The 19825-nt window shown below is 43.6% G+C and overlaps 1 protein-coding gene across 20 annotated transcripts in view; it reads right to left on the minus strand.

The window, feature by feature from the left end:
- Positions 1-11534: 11534 nt before the first annotated feature.
- Positions 11535-19825, minus strand: part of NMS (neuromedin S) — a 48364-nt gene continuing 40073 nt past the window's right edge. For 11 of the 20 annotated variants that reach the window (XM_032351797.1, XM_032351805.1, XM_032351802.1 and 8 more), the window contains 7 exons: positions 17180-17203; positions 17027-17080; positions 15395-15472; positions 14300-14418; positions 13666-13707; positions 12562-12611; positions 11535-11686 (listed from right to left, as the gene is read on the minus strand). In XM_032351797.1, coding sequence (XP_032207688.1) covers positions 11658-11686; positions 12562-12611; positions 13666-13707; positions 14300-14418; positions 15395-15472; positions 17027-17080; positions 17180-17203 — 396 coding nt within the window. In that variant the 3' untranslated portion in view covers positions 11535-11657. Of the gene's footprint in view, positions 11687-12561; positions 12612-13665; positions 13708-14299; positions 14419-15390; positions 15473-17026; positions 17081-17179; positions 17204-19825 lie in introns of all 20 variants that reach the window. The other 9 variants (XM_032351815.1, XM_032351818.1, XM_032351812.1 and 6 more) reach the window with 4 other exon arrangements.

A 19825-nucleotide genomic window follows, 5' to 3' on the forward strand; every position in this document is an offset into this window, starting at 1 on the left:
GCTCAACAGGGCAAGGCAGCTTTGGGGACAATTCCCTGCCTTCTCACTGAGCTGCTCTTCTGAGAGTAAATCTTTCTTTGCTTCAAAACTGGTATCTCAGACATTGCCTTACTTACATCAAGTGCACAGACAAGGTTGAGTTTGATAAACATGGACTATTAATTTTTCAAGTGTTTGGAGGTTTTTTAAGTGCCTTTTTATTATTCATTTTTAGTTTTGATTCCATTATGGACCGAATATTCTCTGGATAATTTCAGATTTTTAAAATTTGTTAAGGGTGGGGTGCCTGGGTGGCTCAGTGGGTTAAAGCCTCTGCCTTCGGCTTGGGTCATGATCCCAGGGTCCTGGGATCAAGTCCCACATCAGGCTCTCTGCTCAGTGGGGAGCCTGCTTCCTCCTCTCTCTCTCTCTTCCTGCCTCTCTGCCTATTTGTGATCTCTGTCTGTCAAATGAATTTAAAAAAAAAAACTTTAAAAAATTTGTTTATTTATTTGACAGACAGAGATCACAAGTAGGCAGAGAGGCAGGCAGAGAGAGAAGGAAGCAGGCCCCCTGCTGAGCAGAGAGCCCAATGTGGGACTTGATCCCGGGACCAAAAAAAATTTATTAAGTGTTGCTTTATGATCAAGGATATGATCAATCTTGGTGAGTGTTCTATGGGCAATTTAAAAAAGTGTTTCAGATCTGCTATCAGGGAACTCACTCTTGACTGACTGCTCTATCTGGATCCTCCTTATGGAGCAGGAGCTGTGTGGTGGGGAGTGAGTGCTGGAAGGTGGTCCCATGCTAGACTGCTGCCACTCCCAAGTTTGTCCCGTATATGGATTTTCTGAAATACATGTCCAAAAAGGATGAGATCTGAAATTTACTGGTTCCCAAATCTACCCAGAATAAGTCTTCTGCCCTGGGAAGCTAGGAAGATAGGAGCTATTGTTCATCTGCCGAGCCCACCAAAGCATCTCTTCTGCAACATACAGCTGTGTTGGAAAGGCAGGTTTTACTCTTCAGTAGCTTCCTTTCCAGAATCTTCTCTACATAGTGGAAGTTGTGGGTAAGGAAATGAATGCCACCTAACTGCCACCACTCACTTACTGTAGTCCTTCTGCAGCATAGAAATATAGAAAATGGAATCTGCCCATGTTCATTGTCTGCCAAAAACACTGGGAATATCTGTTCCAACCCAGAGAACTGGGGGAGATGTGAATGCCATGTGATTGCTGACCTCACTGGAACAGTTCTTCCGTAAGGCAGAGCTGTGGAAAGATGGGCTTGAATACAATGGACTGCTACCATTCCTGCTAAGTTTCCACAGGTTTTCTTGAATTAGTGTTTCTCCATTTGTTGTAAACCCCTCCATCTCCAGAGATTTTGAACAATTGCCTATATTAATTTTGACCAGCTTAATAAGGGTCTCTGTTGGGGAACAGTTGCCCTGAGCACCTCATACTACCATTCCAGAGGTCCTCATTGGGGTCATTTGTCATGCAGCAATAGATAACTAATAGCAATGTCCAAGAAGGCATTATAACAAGTCAAGAGAAGCAATCAGTTGGGTGGAGAGTAGGAAAGGCATTTCAAACAGGAAGAACAGAAAGTGCAAAAGTGTGGAAGGTGGAAGTATGAAGGAAGCTCTGGGGGAGAGAAGTGGTTCTCAAACGTGGTCCTGCACCAGCACCATCAGTTTCACCTGGGAGCCTGTTAACAATGTGAATTCTTGGGCCCTATTGAATCAGGATCTCTGCAGTTTGGGTTTCAGCAAGCCCACAAGTGATTCTGAAGCACATTAAAGTCTAAGACCACGAGACTATGAGTTGTTTTTCATAAGCCACAATAGCTGGGCTCATCTCGTGTCCAGATTCTAAATGGCTTTCCTCCCTCCCCCACCTTTTTTTAAAGAAGTGAGAGATAATGAGCTAATAAGCACTTTCTCTCAGCAAATGCTTTAGGGCCTTATTAGAGATAACCGGCCCAGACACCAGTCACAGGAAGTTGGTCATGCTACAGCAAGCAGAGAGCTTGCTCAGTCTTTTGCTGGGAATAAGTCTCCTCTGATTTGAGCCTGAGTTTTATTTGACTCCAGTTGTTTTTTTAATGAACCATCCTGCAAGTTGCCCCCACACATGGCCGCATCAGGTTTTGGGGGGACTTTGATCCTGTGTGTGGTTGGTGGTCATTGTGGCAGAGGGAAATGTGGATATCTGATTTTAGCATGATTTAAAAGAGAATATTTCAGTGGGCAAAATCCAATTAACTGAAGGAGTTAAAATGTATCCAGGCCTAAAAGAAAGCAGATAAGCTCAGACTGAAAAAGAACGCAAGCTGCTCTGCTGTTCTCTAGGCTGGCAGAGCAGACCCAGACAAAACCAAAGGCGAAGTTCACAGAAAACCACATTTCTTCCAAAGTCTGGCTGTGGCTGTAACATGCCATAAAACCCTTGCTTTGAATGGCCACAGCTTTCTTACCAGCGATGCCCCCAGACCTGCTCTATTACACCTGTCTTTTACTAGGGCTATCCGGACGCCAAGCCATCCTTGTTCATCATGGTGCCCAAACCCTGATTAATTCTACTTCCTCCTAACTGCCTCAGAGACTACAACCAGCACAGACATGCTCCCCACTTCCTTTAGACTCTCCTCAGATCCTCCAGTAGGAGACTTAACCTCACAAACCTCATCCTTCCTATTGAGCAGATTTTACAGCTCTACTGAATTACCTCCCTCACTGCATCACGTTGATAAATCCGATTTTGTTGGCTTATCCCTGGAGGTATTTGTCTGCTGAAGCTTTAATAGAAGAAAAATGGACCCTTGGCCCTTGATTTGAGGAAGGTGGTGGTGGTGATGTTTGTTTGTTTGTTTGATTGATTGATTTGACATTCCCAATTTTAGATCCAGGTCACAGAAAGGAAGCCAAAGGACAGAAATTGTCCATGATGACATCTCATCACATTTCAGATGAGACCCCTCCTCTGCCTCTCCGTATCATTAGTATTTTCTTATAACAGTCCCACACAAAGATCGAATATTACCAGCTCTGTGGATGAGGGGATCAAGAAACCCAAGTCCTGAGTGTCATATGTTCACCGGGGCTTTGAGGATGACACAGGACAAGAGGTGGTGAGGGACCATGAACAAATTCCTGTATCCCTCAAAGGAAGAGGAAAGTGCAGCCAGGGTATCTGTAGATGACAGAACTGAGGAGGGGTGGGGTGGCTCAGCTGGAAGAAATGAGCTTCCAGGAAGTGCTGAGTTTTAGGGGAGGATGGGGGATGACTGGTATGGAATTTTTAAGGTAGTGAGGAGGACCTCCCCTGGAGGTATCCTGGAAAACCTGGTGCTGGACCCTAAGCAGCCTCTCCCACCACAACCCCTGCCCAGAAGTCCTCAGGGAAGAGAAAGGAAGTGGAAGTACAGAATTCACAGAGGAGATTGTAAATAAAGAGGGATTTTTATTCTGGGGCAAATGTCCAAAAAGCCCAGAGGAAGCAATGGCCCTGGGGGACAGGGAGGCAATGGGAAGATGCCTGAGAGAAAATTCCAAGATGACGTGAAACTTGTCTCCTCTTCTGTGAAGGCTGTAGCTGCCAGCAACATGTGCAGAGACTACGTATGTGGGGAGTGAAGGGGTCCATTAGGTTAGCCTGCTTTGAGAGACCCTAATGCCTGAGACACTGGGCTGAGCAGTCATGAGCAGTTAGCAGTTGACTGGCCTAGGTGGGTACTCAAGGCCCTAGTAGATCAAGTACCCTGTCTAATGTCCTGAGGTTGATGTAGGCAGATGCCAGAGGCGGCTCTGAATCCCTGGGAAGGATCTCAATTGCATTAAATTATAGTCTCTCCATTAAACTGTAGTTCTGTTTGGCAACAAGCCATAGGGCCTGGAAGAAATTCAGTTCAGTTATTAATTGAGCAGCTACTATGTGTTGAGCATGTATTTGGAACTGTATGTATCGCGTGGAACTAGGCAGTTGGGGTCCATTCCCCCAGGCCCTTGTGCCCTCATGGTGTTTTATATCTGGATGAGAAGACACGTTAAATTGGGAATTATGAGTGGTTCAAGGGGGAAGCACAAGAGGAGAATGTCAAGGAAAATATGCCTTGTGTGGGTAAAGAAATTTCTCTCTAAGCTGGAAAAGGATAGCCCTGCACTATGATCCTCCCACCCCCACTACAGTAGAAGAGAGTGGAACAGTCCATCCCTCAACAAGTCACTCAGAATCCAGAAGGATTTCAGTTTTTCACTTCAGTCCATGCTTTCTCATTCTTTGAGAGAATATTCACAGAAATATTCGGGAATAGAATCTTCTTACCATCCCACTTACCTTCTCTTACCGGGTATCTCTTCAACAGACACAGCTTTCACTTCACTTCTGGGGCAGCTCCACATATCCATCCCTTCTTATAGCCACTGGGTCTCTGACCCCTCCCCTTCACATCCTCTCTCTTCTCTCTTCTGAGTGATCTGGCCTGCAGAATCCCACCTCTTCTCCTTGACCTCCAGTTTCAGTAGACAGCCATTAAGTTCATCAAATTCCTCTCAGATGAGGTGGAGGAGCATGTTGGATCCTGCTGGTAGAGCATCTACCAAGCTGGGACAGACTTTTACACTATTGATATCCTCTTTCCCCTCACATATCACAGCATGAGTACTTTGCTAAAAGAATCACTTCCCTTTCTTCGATGTTGGGTCATGTGTTAGCTGCTTGCCCACCAGGCGCCTTTCTTCTCTTCTTCTAAATCTAAGGCAGCAGGATTATAGTAGGCCATTGCCACCCAGGTACAGACCACATCCCCTGAGTGTGGCTCTGTTGATGATTTCTTTCCAATGGGGGGAAGTGGTGTTTGTCATTCCCTTAACACACTGTGAAGCACCTCACCAAGCTGGAGCACAGACTGGTGGCAACTCAGCTTTGACAAGGCACGGGATAGTGGGGCAGTGATTTTCAGGGCCCTGTATCTCTGAATCGCTCGCAGAACAGAGCTGCTCCACAGGTCTGAGTCACCCACTTTGAGACTGTAAGCTAGAGAGAAAATCTTACTTGTTCTTCAAATCACTATATTGTTGGGTCTCTCACTCTAAGTAAAATAAGTCTCCATACCCAGAGGTCCCTGTTTTCTAGGTCAGTGGGAGGAGTCCCTATGCTCTGATATAAAGGTAAATTTTGCAGGACTATCCATCGTTGAAGCACCAAGCAAGCATAAAATCTCCTCTCCTGTGGCTTTCCTTCCCACAAATGTTCCTCACACTTCTTCTACTTCTTGAGGTCATGATGAGTTTTCCCTGGGATAGGGTGACTAGTGGTAAGTTTTCTCTTTGGCTACCTCTCTTTCTAAGTCTGCAGCCACATCATCTGCTGCACACTGAGTCCTGCAGCTAGCATCCAGCATCCCTGGTAGCTGCTTTGTAAGGCAAGCCTCTTCTCCTGGGCTCTGCTTTATTATAGCAATTTCCTCAGTTCCATTTCACCAATGTCTGGAAGACAAAGACTAAGCGTATAAATAATGTAAGTCCTATTACCTTCTCCTTCAGGGTTTCTATTGATTGTGACTTAATCTCTTGAGGCAAATTGATGGTTTTAATATTAAACTGAAATGCCAAGAGTCAGCAAAGAGATCAAAGAATTGAACAAAAATAAAATAAAATTGTCCAGAAGTGGAATTTTTCCTACTCTCTTAAGGGGTTTGTTTGGGCCAGGCACATCTGTTTCTTTCAGGAATTGAGATACACAAGAAAAATAACTTTATAAAAACTAATAAAGCCATCATCTCTAACCATCATGAATTGGAAAGAATTTGAGAGCCCAGGCTGAGGTGGGAAGGTCCCAGCTCAACCTCCCCAAGTTCATCCAGATCCCTCCCTCGGCCCCTAATCAAACATGGCCCTGGAACTTGGCTGTGTGAACTATTGCTTCATTCCATTCTTGCACGAGGCACATCACCTCTACCTAACAAGTCAAGGGCTGAGGTAGCAGCGATTATAACTTTGTAACTTCATGTACAACTAAACCCTCTACCCTAAACCCACCCCACTCCTGCACCCAGTCAGAGTCTAATACTGTGTCCCTGGGAGACAGCAAGTAATGATGATTCATGAGCTTTAGATACTGGAGCCGGTTACCTCTAGATTTGAATTCTTACTCTGCCATTTAGTCAAAGACCTTGGTCAAGTATTTAGTATCTGTGAGTATCGGTTTTCTCATGCCCTACAGATAGTGCTTTTACTACAGCAGAAACTGTGTAGCTATTTACCAAATCCACCTCTCCTTCTTCCAGGCCACTAAATTAGGTTACATTCCCTTTTCAGATTCCTTTCAGGCATGGTCACATGTCAGAGTTCTACTAAACGGAGTGGTCTGGACCCTAAAAATCCTCCCGCCTGAGAACCTCTTAGTTTTCCACATCTACCTACGGAATAGACCTGGAGGCCCTTGAGCTCATCATAAACAGAGACTATAATGGAGGAGAAACCCAGAAGAGTCCAATAAGAAGGAGCACTTGCAGTAGACTATCCAAGAGTTGGAAATGAAATTCTACTGGATTAGGCCACCAAGGGTATAAGATCTTTTTGTGGAAGTAACTAGCATTTCTCTAATACATTACTTTGCAATATAATATAAAGTAATATAAAGTATTCACCACAATGCCCAAAAGAGTGCTTACTCAGGAAATATAACTATTTCAGGTCTCCACAAATGGAAATGTACTACACAGCATCTATGATATAACATTAGCATGTAGATACATGTTTGTAAGTTGTGCATGCACCACACTTACTAAGACCTTATGTTCATTCCTATGTTTAAGCATAACAGCACTATTATATAATAGAGTCTATCATTTGTCCCATTTTACAGCTGAATAAGCTAATGTTCTGAGGAGTTAAGTAAGTTATCCAAGATGGTAAGAAGATATAATACACAGGGTGTAGCTAATGATAGAACTGAGCCCCTAGCCCAGTTTCAGTTACTCTATATTTTTTTTAATTCAGAAAGGAGAAATCTATAGGGTACATAAAGCCTAATCACTAATCTGATGTAGGAGAGAGAGAAAAATTTTAGAGCCCAGTCAGGATGACTTCCCTGACAACGGGCCTCGTACGGTCTCCTTTGCTTGTGCTGTAATAGTAACCATGAAGATAAATAACAAATAACAACAGAATACCTATGATGTATCAGGCAGTGTTCTAAATTCTTTACAAGTATTTACTCTGTTAATACTCAGAACCACCATACAGGATAGGTTCTATTTTTGTGCTCACATTAATGGTAAGGAAACTGAGGCACAGAATGATGAGGTAATTAGCCATGGCTACACAAATAGAGTCAGAGGTAGAATTTGAACCCAGGCAGTCTGGCTGCCAGGCCATGCACACTGTCCATATAATTCAGCTATGGCTTGTCATAGCTCCTCAACATGGGCCTGATCTCCCAGGTGTTGAAATCTCATCTCACCCCAGTTTCAACAAGTGATATCTAGCCTAATGGGAAGGTTGTACATGTGTGTGTGGGCAGGGGTGGGAAAGCAGGAAGATACCATCCTGCTACTTGCAGTCCCTTAAACATGCACTTTCCCACCTATGTCTGTTATTCTTTCTCTCAGGGATGTTCTTTTCCATTGCCATCTAGAGAATTCCTACAGATGCCTTAAGAACCAACTCAAGAACCACCTCTCTCCTTGATTTTCCTGGACACAAAAAATCTCTTCCTTCTCCATGCTTCCACATAAATTTATTTATAAATTACTACTTTTTAAATAATTAATACCCAACAGAAAGATTATCAATACAGTTGAAGCCCCACTGTGGCTCTTCTGGTTTGTGTCAGTCTTCCTACCCTCAGGAATTACTCGTCTCCTAAATTTGTTATTTGTTCTCACCACAGTATTCAACGTACATAAACGTTGTCTTGCTATAAAAAACATCTCACTTGTTTCATTCAACATCATGATTTTTAAGACTCTTCTAACTTTATGCAAGTGGTTCATTCATCTTTGTTGCTATATAAATGTCACTTATATGAATATTATAATATTTCTTTCTTCTCTTATTAATGGACAACTCTTTTGCTCTAAGAAATCATGTGATCACCCATATCTGTGTCCTTGTGGACTTTGAAGACTTTCTCTGTTAAATAGGTATCAGGAAGGATAAGACTTACAGGCCCAAGAGCTGATTAAGATGTAAATCCAGAATGGTAAAATAAACACTGGGGCTAGTGTATTTCTTATATGAATATCTGAAGGCTTCAGGAAGGCAGCTATGAAACTGAAAAACTGGACAGCAATGTTTGTAATCATTGGAGTCAAGGCTGTGCAATGGAGGAGCCCATGACAAACTTTCAGCAATTTCATCAGGGCCCCAAAGAACTCTATAGATGTAGTGAAAAAAAGGTCCACATGCACCCCAATGTTCATGGTAGCAATGTCCACAATAGCCAAACTGTGAAAGGAGTCAAGATGCCCTTCAACAGATGAGAAGATAAAGAAGATGTGGTCCATATATGCAAGGGAATATTACCAAGCCATCAGAAAGAATGAATACCCAACTTTTGCACCAACATAGATGGGACTGGAGGAGATTATGCTGAGTGAAATATGTCAGACAGACAAAGACAATTATCATATGGTTTCACTTATTTGTGGAACATAAGGAATAGTATGGAGAACATTAGGAGAAGGAAGGGAAAAAATGAAGGGGGTCTGATCAGAGGTACAGATGAACCATGAGAGATTATGGACTCCAGAAATCAAACTGAGGGTTTTAGAGGGGAGAGAAGCCATGTGGGATGGCTGAGCCCAGTGATGAGTATTAAGGAGGGCACATATTGCATGGGGCACTGGGTGTTATATGCAAACAGTGAATCATGTAACACTACATCAAAAATGAATGATGGGGGCGCCTGGGTGGCTCAGTGGGTTAAGCCGCTGCCTTCGGCTTGGGTCATGATCTCAGGGTCCTGGGATCAAGTCCCGCATCAGGCTCTCTGCTCAGCAGGGAGCCTCCTGCTTCCTTTTCTCTCTCTCTGCCTGCCTCTCCGTGTACTTGTAATTTCTCACTGTCAAATAAATAAATAAAATCTTTAAAAAAAAATGAATGATGTACTATATGGTGACTAACATAACATAATAAAAAAAGTATTTAAAAAAAGAGTAAGGGTGAATAACAGTCAAAAATTGAGATAATAGTGAACAGAGAAATAGACATAAAGGGAACCCAGACAATTTATTCAAAAGAAAGGTCTAAAAAAAATCTATTCTTACTACGTTAAAGGAGAAAAGTGACAAGATTGAGAATCTCATCAGAAAGCTGGAAAATAATGAAATTAGCAAATATAAATTCTAGAACTGAAAAATATAATAACCAAAATTAAGAACTCAGCTGGTGGCTTTAATAATATAAGAGACACAGCTGAACAGAGATTAAGTGAACTGGAAGATAGATCAGAAGAAAATATCCAAAATGCATACCAGACTCATAGAACAATATGGAAGACCTATAGATTACAGTGAAAAGAACTAATATAAGTGTGACTGGAGAAAAAAGTAACAAATTGTGTGTCATTATTAGTGTTTAAAGAGTATTTGTGTAAGAGAAGAGAAAGGGAGAAGACAAGGCGGATAGGGCACACAATGACAGAGGTAGTGATTAGAGTTAAACTGCACAACCAAGAGGAACATCTGGAGCCACCAGAGGCTAGAAAAGTTGAGAAAGGATTCTCCACTAAGGTCTTCAGAGGGAACATGGCCCTAATGATCCACTTAATGTTGGACTTTTGGCATTCCTTATAGGAATGTATTCCTATAAGGGAATACATTTCTGTTGCTTGAAGTCAATAAGCTTGAAAAAATTTGTTATGGAGGTCCTAGAAAACTAATATGAGACAGTAAAGTCAGAGTGAAGAAAGCAATTAGGCTTTATTTTTTTTTAAATATATTTTATTTATCTGAGAGAGAGAGAGAAAGAGAGAGCACAAGTAGGGGGAAGGGCAAAAGGAGATGTGGGGCTTGACCGCAGGACTCTGGGATTATGACCTGAGCCAAAGGAGGACGCTTAACAAACTGAGCCACCCAGGTGCCCCAGAAATTAGTCTTTAATTGAAAAATGTGAACTTTGTTCTGGACATGCTTGACAGTAGCCTTGTAGCCATGAATAAGTCACTTGGCCTCTCTGGGCTGTTTTCCTTCGCAGCTCACAAGAAGGTGGGACTGAATGATCAGTGAGGCCTCTGCCCACTCTAAGGTCCTGAGAGTTCCTTTCAAATTCTTTTCTGGCTAGCCTCAGACCCCTGGTCTTCCTGAGACTCTCAGGAGCCTAGGCAGTGGGCTGAGGCATGGCCTCTCCCTATAAAGTGACCATCAGGGCTTAGATGGCAGGCATTCTCCCTCTAGAGACCAACATTGGGCCTAGAACTCAGTCTTATTTGATGGGACACCTGGATAGACTGATATCATAAGTTTCCTTTTCATAGGATACCAGGCTGAAAATAGCCCAGCCCTGTACACAGGGAGAACAGTTTTCACTGTGTGGAAGCTGAAGCTTAAATCACAGTCTGCTTTCTTCTCTAGACTTAGTGGCACTGGTGGAGTGTCACCAGTCACTACTGTGGGGGAAAGGAATGAGGTGATGACTGACATTGCAGAGACTGTCTCCATCTCCCATCATGGGAGTCTGGCTTGGCAGAGAAGAATTTTAACTCAAACAGTGTTCCTTAGAAGCTGTGGCCCTCTTTGCCCACCCCTCACCCCCATAACCATCATCTTCCAGGCTGGCCCATGGCAGGCCTGTGCCAAGTGTATGATCCTCCACTGGGGTGGAATCAATTATAACTGATTGAGTGAAGAGGATCCTGGGGCTTGGTTTGGGGTAGAAACAGCCATCCTTGGCCACTTCAAAAGATCGAGATTGTTCCTGCAGACTTATGCTGGAGTGCTGCACACCAGGGCTGTGCTCTGCTCACACCATTATGAAAGTGTGAGGTTGAGTCAAGGCGGTCTGTGCTTCTAGGCCCTAGGATGCGCCAGGTGGCCCAAGCTGCCCTGTTTCCTAGGGGGTCTGTAATTGTTATATGTTAACTTGGTACTGTAACCTCAAGTCCCTGGTCAGCAAACTAGAAGCAGCTGTCATTAGGGTAAGTCGCTCTGGTACAATTTGTGTCATAAAAATCATCTTTGAAGTGTCATTAGAGCCAATGCTTATGGAGCAGTCACTGTGTACAACCCTGCTAAGGCCTTTCATAGATGGTCTTCTCCATCATCACAAAAATTAAGGGAAGGTACTATTTTTATCAACTCTATTTTACCGTGGAGGAGAATGAGCCACAGGGATGGGAAGTGACCAGCCCACAGTTCCCCAGCTAAAAGGTGAAAGAATCAGAACATGAAGCCTGCCAGTCTCTCCCTAGCCTGGGCTCTCAATTCTCAATAACAACAAGATATCTGGGGCATTGCAAAACAATGCAACACAGCACATTTAATCAATATATATATTAAATATATATTCTCCCTCCCACAAGACTTCCCAACAAGAAATGAAAATATTGTGTCCATGCTACTTTATTTTTTATACAACTGAATATTCTATGAATAAAGAGCAAGAGAATTATCTTTTATCTCTCACAGAAAGTTGACATGGGTTCAAAATAATTGCCCAATTTCTTTATCTAATCCAGTTTCTCTTTGCCACTGAATTCTGAAAGAGAAGAGAAAAATGCAGTGCTTAGATCAAATCATTATCAGATCAAGAAAAGGCCTGTGGGCATGTTATTGTACAACATATTTTAAAATTATGCCTCAGTCTGACAAGTCATAAATGCCCCAAATCGGTACTTATTTATTTTTGCAGTATCTAATTGGGCCATTTAGGCTGAGTGCCATGGCCTCAGGGAACCTCTTCCCCAGCTTTCAGCTGTGGAGCTCTGTCTCCCAGCATCTGGACAGGTTTCTCAGGTACCCTGGCCTGCCCAGGCCCTGGCCGGTTAGGATCAGGCTCCAGGAGGGAGGCAGTGACACCTCCGAAGGAAAGCCACCTCATGTCCCTGGAACCACACCATCATGAGAGGGAGTGGAGGCCCAGAGCTGCCCTTGTACATGGACTTCACCTCCATAGGGCTGAAGACCAAGAATCCCCGCAGATTTAAACTCTGGGTCTCAGAACACTTTTGAATGGAGGGAGTAGCCTTGCCTCAGAGATGTTCCCACTCTAAGGTATTGCCCCTCCCCTGCCAAGCCTACCTAGGAGGGGGTGTGCTTTTCCCTCATCAGAAGGGTCAGGTGAGACGTCCTGAGGATCAGCTGGGCCACATGGGGCTCTTACTCCCTCATAGCTCCTGCTGGAGAGCCCTGCAAAGAGCTAGCAAGCAGGCAAAGGCTGCTTTGGTGTGCTCGGGACAGCTTCTACCAGACTGCGGTGGGGGTCTCTGTGGTGTGGAGCAGGGAAGGGAGGGTATGGAGGGCTTCTGACATTCCACGTGGCCCTCCTCCTTTTGAACTGCCACCCCTCTGGCTGCCTCTCCCTCCCCCTCGGTCAGACACGTTTCCTTGGAGAACAGTTCCAACGGCGCTGACCTCGGACTGTCCTACTGGGTGTTATCTTCAGTGTTTCTTCCATTCCTTGGCTGGGGAGGAAAAAAAGGAGCAACTTACAAATACTGAGAAAAAACTGCCTGGAACCTGCTTCTGGGTTTCAGATCCTTCCTCAACTGGGCCGTAAGATCTTGTTCTGCCAGCTGGGATGTCAGCAGCATCCTTGGGAGTTCACCTGGGAAGCCCTCGCCCAGGGGTAGTATGTAGGTCCCCTGTGGCAGAAAACCAGGACCCTTGCTACTCCTCCAGCCCTGACACTGTCCTCTCCCCCACCCCTCCACCCCCCAGCCTCTGTTTATGTGGCACTATGGTCTTCAAACCGTTTATTACAGGACTTCTCACCCTGAAGACATCGTGGAGACCCACTGTTTCTCAAAGTACTTTCTAGAGAACAGCCACTAATAGGTCACACAGGAGGCGGGGAGGTGGAAGAACTTCCATCAGACATGGAAGGAACTATGTTTCTCACAGCTTTCTCACACATGCTGGTGTATACTGTGAATCTCCAAGAGTGTTGGGTGCACTGTTTCACAAACTTGTCTGATCTTTGCAAAGTAATCTCTTAGCACCAGTGACCTGCAGAATACAGTTTGAAAGGCAGGAGTCCATCTAATTCATAGTCTGATGCAAACCCTTAAGGCTCTTAGGGGATAAAGCATAGCTAGTGAGTGGCAGATCACAAACTAAGACAGTTTCTGATTCTTTGACCTTTGCTTGAGGATCCAAAGGGAGGAGGAGAGGGTGGTGCCTATACTATTTGAGGGTATCTTGGACCTTCACGCTCAGGGACACAGACACCAATTCTGGTTGGCCCCCATGTCTGTCCATCAGCAGCATTCCTGTCACCCAGTCATGCTCACAGAGCTCTAGTTCTCTCAGCCTATGTCCTTCTGAACCCTTTCTTCTATAAACATCAAGTTTCTAGGAGGAGACTTTGAAAGTCACCCCTAAGGAAAGGATGAGAAAGTCCCCATAATCATTCACCAGCTTGTCGTGGGGTGCTGGGCTGTGCTCATTCTGGAGGAATCCATAATTGCATGCCAGAAGGGAATTGGAGTTAAAAACAGAGAAAAAGGAATACTATACCCTGAAAAGGAAAAATGGTCGTCCCCAGGTGGCAGTGTGATCCTGCAACATAAAAACCAAACCATTATACAACCACTTTGTGCTCAAGGTCTTCTGAAGATGTCATGACCGCAGGTTTCAAACTGTGGTCCCCAACCAAAAGCATCAGCGACACCTGAGACTTGGTTAAAAATGCAAATTCTCAGGTCTCTACTGACTACCTGGAGTTGGGGCCCAGCCATCTGAATTTTATAAAAACGTCCTGAGGTATGGATGACTCATGGTCAACTTGGAGAGTCAATTGCTGGTAGACGGGGCTTACACACTTGCAGTACCTCTCCCCAAGTTTGTACAACGGCCATGTGGGCCCCTGAGTCACATAAAGCAAATCCTAAGGAACAGATGGGTCCAGGTGACTCATCTGCAAGGCTGGAGATGAAATATCAACAGCCAGAAGCATTGCCCAGTGAGTCCTCACTGCCTCAGCAAAGCTCAGGAAAACCTGCAAGTAAACGCTCAGACTCAGAGAAGATTTTCAGGGGGCATACTGTGATACCAGCTCTTTCCTAAAGGGGTGACAAGATTACCCAGCTCCAAGCACTTCTCTTGCAGATTTGCAAGAGTTGGAGTTGGGTTCTCCACAGGTCATCCATACCTTCTTGGTGAAATCCACTGCAGCAGTCCCTGAATCCTGTGAGTGAATGAAACACAGGTTAATGTAACAGGAACCGCATCCTCCAGGCTTACTGTCAGTTGGCTGTGACCCCGTGCCTCCAGAAATCGGATGCAAAAAAGCAGTTAGGGAAGGGCTAACCATGTAGCCAATTATAATTGCCTGTTCTAGAAGACAGGCATGTTCTCTTGATTGAGGTACCATTTGTGTCCAGGACAATGGACACATTGGCTTGCTCTTCCCAACAGTGTCAACTTAAGATTGATGCCCCAGTACAGAGGTATGTCCTGGCAGCTTCCTAACAATGGATCAGACTCAATCTGGAAGGCTGCAGGCAGCAGCTGGATCAGACAAGACACACTGCTGCTGGTGCTTAAAATGACCAATCTATTTTCCAGGAACTGAGCAGTTTCCTTGGGGGGGTCTGGGGATTTTCAGAGCTAAAACTAGGAATGTTCTGGGCAAACTGGGATGAGTTTCAGCATTTGGAAGAAATGTTCTTTTCTCTAAGAAATACTCTTTTCTTCCTTCCTTCCTTCCTTCCCTTTTTGGCTACAGTGTAATAAAACTTCGATGGGCATTTCAAACAACTATACTTATTACTGAAGCTGGTAATTTCTAAAACCCAAAAACAAAACAAACAAACAAAGAACTATATTTAAAAGAAACAAAGTTCAGAGATAGGACAAAAGGACAGGTGGAGGAACAACGGAGAGCCCAGGGAATCACCAAGGCAATGTCCATGTCAAGAGGAAGAGAAATGGTCGGGGAAAGTGAAAAAACAGCATGGAAACGAAAAGGAAATGAATGGAAGATGAGAGCAGAAGAGAAGAGGACGTCTTTATCCTAGGGGCCTTCCTGGGCCTGCAGCCACTCTGTAGGGAACTGTGGCCCAAGGCTGGGCCAGCTCTCCTTTCCAAGGTGGAGGCTGAGATTCAAAGACAGCGTGCAAGTGAGTCCCCCCCACTCCGTCCCCATCCCAGTCCCCCCTCCCCCAGCGCCCAGCACCCACACACATTTACCACTTAAAGTGAACTTGCGGTGGCATAAAAAGAGGGCCCAAGAGAAAGTACCTACGCGCTGTTGCAGAAATCTTTTCACCTTCCGGTTGACGAGCTGCGCAGCCATGCGCATTAACGGGTGCACGGGAGGAAACTGCAACAGACGCGGGGTGGGGGGGACGGCGGTTGGACGCCTGCCGGGTCGCAGCCCAGGCTATGCTGTCCTCTCCATGCCCTCCCTTAGACGGATTTGATGTCCAGAATAAAATCCATGTCTAAGCCTAAACTTGAAACTTAGGTTTTCACTAAAGAACGGCTTGCCTTTATAGTAGGTTACAATTCCAACACATCACTTACAAATATTCCCTTAGAGTGAATCAGATTTTTCTTTGCCTTCTCCCCAAGTATTGTGTCCTTCTAGGGTGGAGTGCACCGTCCTTTTTCACTCCAGGCCTCTCTCCTAGTCCAGGGGAGGAAGTGGAAGGACAGCACCCCAAATGTGCTTTCCATAAGGTGTTTGCTTTTCCTGTCCCTGTCTGTGACTGTGGCACACATTCAGAAATACATACCTGTGTCTTATTCCCAGTTTATGTGAATCCTCCCTGAGTATTTTGACTCAGAGTAAAGGTTCATTTGTGTCACGGAGTTTATCTTTTTCCTTCCATTGTCTTTTCTCCTTTTATAGTGTCCTTGGCCCTTCCTGATACTATCCTCATCCTCACTTGGAATCCTCATTCCTAAACTTACACTACAGATGAGACTATGCCTCTTAGGAAAAAAACACTTTACTAGTATTTTTTTTAAGGTGTTCTTGAAGACTTGGAAAGCCTTGATTATGTAAATAAGTGACTTTCAAATGGTAGAATTTCAGTTACTGTAACAGAGCCCCTGAATTAAAAAATATTATTTTTTTAAAAGCTTTTATTTATTTATTTGACAGGCAGAGGTTACAAATAGGCAGAGAGGCAGGCAGAGAGAGAGAGGAAGAAGCAGGCTCCCCGCTGAGCAGAGAGCCCGATGCAGGGCTCGATCCCAGGACTCTGGGACCATGACCTGAGCTGAAGGCAGAGGCTTTAACCCACTGAGCCATCCAGGCGCCCCCCAAAATATTATTTTTTGACCTTCCTAATATTCCTGAAGTCATACCCTGCAAAAATTCACTTACACACTCTGCTTCTGAGAGTAACTCACTTAACACACTCTGCTTCTGAGAGTAACTCAACTTGAGTTACTGTTCTAATAACAACAAGGTGACCCACATTATTCCCATAGCACATATACACAGTGATGGCTACAGAAGGTGCCCTTGCATGGATCACTGTCTGGGATAGGGCTTTACACGTCACAAAGCACTTTTTAAAACAAAAATAAGGTAATATGATAAATGTAAATTGAGCTCAGTATTTATCAGGCCTTTCTCAAACATCTGTTAAAGTGCATAATAAAAAGTTACTCCTCACTTATTTTTCCTTTTCTGGAATATATGGTCTAACTTTTCAGATCTGTCAGCCTCTTACCACCTTCAGTGCAGACTGGGAGAGAGAGAATCCCTGAAGCCCCAGGAAAAAGCTCTTAGAAAGCTATTACACAGACAGTGTCTGCAAGCCCCCAGCTTTTCAGCTTATTCACACATATTAATTAAGACAGGATAAAAGACAAGCAGACAAGAGTCACATTTACAGAAGGATGAGTATAGTAAAATACTGACCCCACTTTTAACTGGATGTATCGGCTTCTGAGTTCTGGAGTAGTGAAATAAAAACTGAGTTAAAAAAAAAAAAAGTTGAGTTTAGCACAACATTACTTGTTATCAACATGAAATTCACATGCCTGCATTGCCAGAGGACTGGGTGGTACTCACCCTTTTGTGTATGTCTTGATCATCCTAGAAAGAGAATTGTGAGGGTAAGTTACATGGAATTTTACTGAGGCAGGCAATTGATGAGGTTTTCAATACAAGTTACATCATGGACCTTATTGAATTTAATGGAATATTATGAAATAAATTGGCAGTCTAAAATGAAATCCAAACTTAATAAGACTATAGTTGATGCCGGGTCTTACAAAAGAGCAAGTTGCCAGCAATACATCATTATTTTCAGACTGAATCTCATTTTACCTTTCTAATCTTGGGGAGAAAAACATGCTCTGTAGTGCATAGAAGCAATCCCATAAGCAATTCCCAGATAACCATCAAAGAGTGGGAATAAAATTAATGATAGCGATTTTTAATTTTTTCCTGGGTATACTTTAAAATTCAGGTTTTTGTTTTTGTTTTTGTTTTAGGGTTGGCTCAAATCAACCAAAGTCTCCCCCTGCAAAACAAAGCCTTCTACATGAACCTCCACTCTTTTTGTAGAAAGCCCAACTCTTCCTTTCTAAATCCTTTTTAGAGCACCATCTTGCCCTTGTTCGCACAGATGACAGGTGGGGATGGTTGTATTTGCAGGATATTCTACTCCAGGATCCTATTGTGAAGAAGACACCTTACAAAACAATAAATCAGGTTTCCATGCCCGCATTTTGTAAAATTACTTGAGATGATTACTGTGAAAGATATTTTAAATAGGCTGATCTGGCTAATATAGATCATTCACATCTCAATCACACCGAAATATTTTTGAATCAGCTCACACTTCAATCAAGACAGAAATGAAATTGTTAATAACATTTTTAATTTGTGGCTGTTGATACAATTACATCATCTTATAAAATGTGAAGTTTCTACATGGGAAGCAGCCCATGCTTATGTATACTACACACACACAAACACACACGCACACACCTGCCTTGTTGTGTGTGTGTGAGTGTATGTGTGTTTTCTGGACATGTATTGGGCATACAATTGATTTTATGTACCATATTCATCAGCTTTATACTGTTATGTTTCAAGCCAAAAAATAACAAGGAATATGAAGATGCTTTTCCAGGTGCTCAAACTCCACATTTCATATGCACCTTCCTTGCTTCAGTTTTTTCTTTTTACAGAGAAAAAAACATTTCAAAATGTACTTACCTATCTAGTTATTATTTACTTCCCCAACAGAACTTAAGTTTCATGAGAGCAGATAGTTTTGTCTGTTTTGATCAGCACTGAACCTTTAGCACTGAACACACGGCATGCTCTCAATAAGTATTTATCTTTGAATGGATGAATAGAACTGCATTGACAAGAATCTATTGCTCCCTTTCCTATATAAAGTTCTGATCTCACCAGAAACACAAAACAGAAGACTTTTTGCAGGTGCCATTATTAGTAGAATGTAACTCTGCTTTCTGAATTGCTTAAAGATAAAAGTGCCCTGGAGGCACAAACCTGGCTTTTCTGGATCCCAGAATGGGAATTGGACTTAGAGCCCAGATAGCTCATCTGGATGTGGAATAGATGAGGGAACCAGAGCTCCAGGAGAGGAAGTGACAGGACAAATGCCCTATTTTAATGCAGCGTCAAGACCAGGAAGAGCCACAATGTCTCTGTTAATTGATGTAAAATATTGATAATTTTGTTCACTGAACAACCTTTTGCTCTTCTATAACTGAAAATGATAAAGAGGTCCAGCTTTGTGAAAATGGAGAAAGTGGAAAGAAATTCATTTCAGGTGAGCCCTTGCACTTGGGGAAACCCACATGTGACAGCTACACTTCCACTTCTTCTGCTTTGCAGGGGACACCCTCCCAGCCTTCATGTGAGGGACAGGGAAGCCTATCCTGTGTGATGTGAAGAGGCAGTAGCAAAGAGATGGAAAACTTTGAATCTTTGCCCTAAAGTTTTGCTCTGGGTAGCAAGGCTGTAAAGATTAGTTTTAAAGATAAGAGATGACAACTCTCTTCAGACATGTGCATAAGGATAAACTGAAAATAAAAAGAAATAGGCATGATATACTTATGAGGTTGAAGAGAGAAAGTAGGGGCACCTGGGCAACTCAGTCCATTAAGCTCAGGTTATGATCCCAGCCAGGCTCATGGGATCGAGCCCTGCATCAGGCTCCTGGCTCGTGGGCAGCCTGCTTCTTCCTTTCCCTCTGCTGCTCCCCCTGCTTGTGCTCTCTCAGTCTCTCTCAAGTAAATAAATAAAATCTTTCAAAAAATTTAAAAAGAGAGAGAAAGTAATGTTCGAGTCTAGAGAAATGGCCGTTAGTTGTATCAGGGACAATGGTAGCAGCTGGTACTTGAGTGCTTTCATTTACTGTGTTCTAGACACTGTTGAAAACACTCCACAGAGATTCAAGCACTCAAACTCCACAATGACATTATGAGGCTAGTATAACAATTATTCCCATAGGACAAATGGGGAAACCAAGACACAGAGAGATTAAGAAACTTGCCAAAGCTAAGGAAATAGAGGTTTTGAACCCAAGTACTTTGGTTTTAGAGTCTGAGCTCCTAACACAGCCTGCAAAGATATTTTTGGCTACGGAAAAGCCTGTGCACAGTTACAAGGGCCTGGTGCATTTGGGGAATAATGAAAAGTTCAATGTGGCCAGGATGCAGTATGCTGTGGCTTGGG

The sequence above is a fragment of the Mustela erminea genome, chromosome 7 (genome assembly GCF_009829155.1).
Source record: "Mustela erminea isolate mMusErm1 chromosome 7, mMusErm1.Pri, whole genome shotgun sequence".
Classification (NCBI taxonomy): Eukaryota; Metazoa; Chordata; class Mammalia; order Carnivora; family Mustelidae; genus Mustela; species Mustela erminea.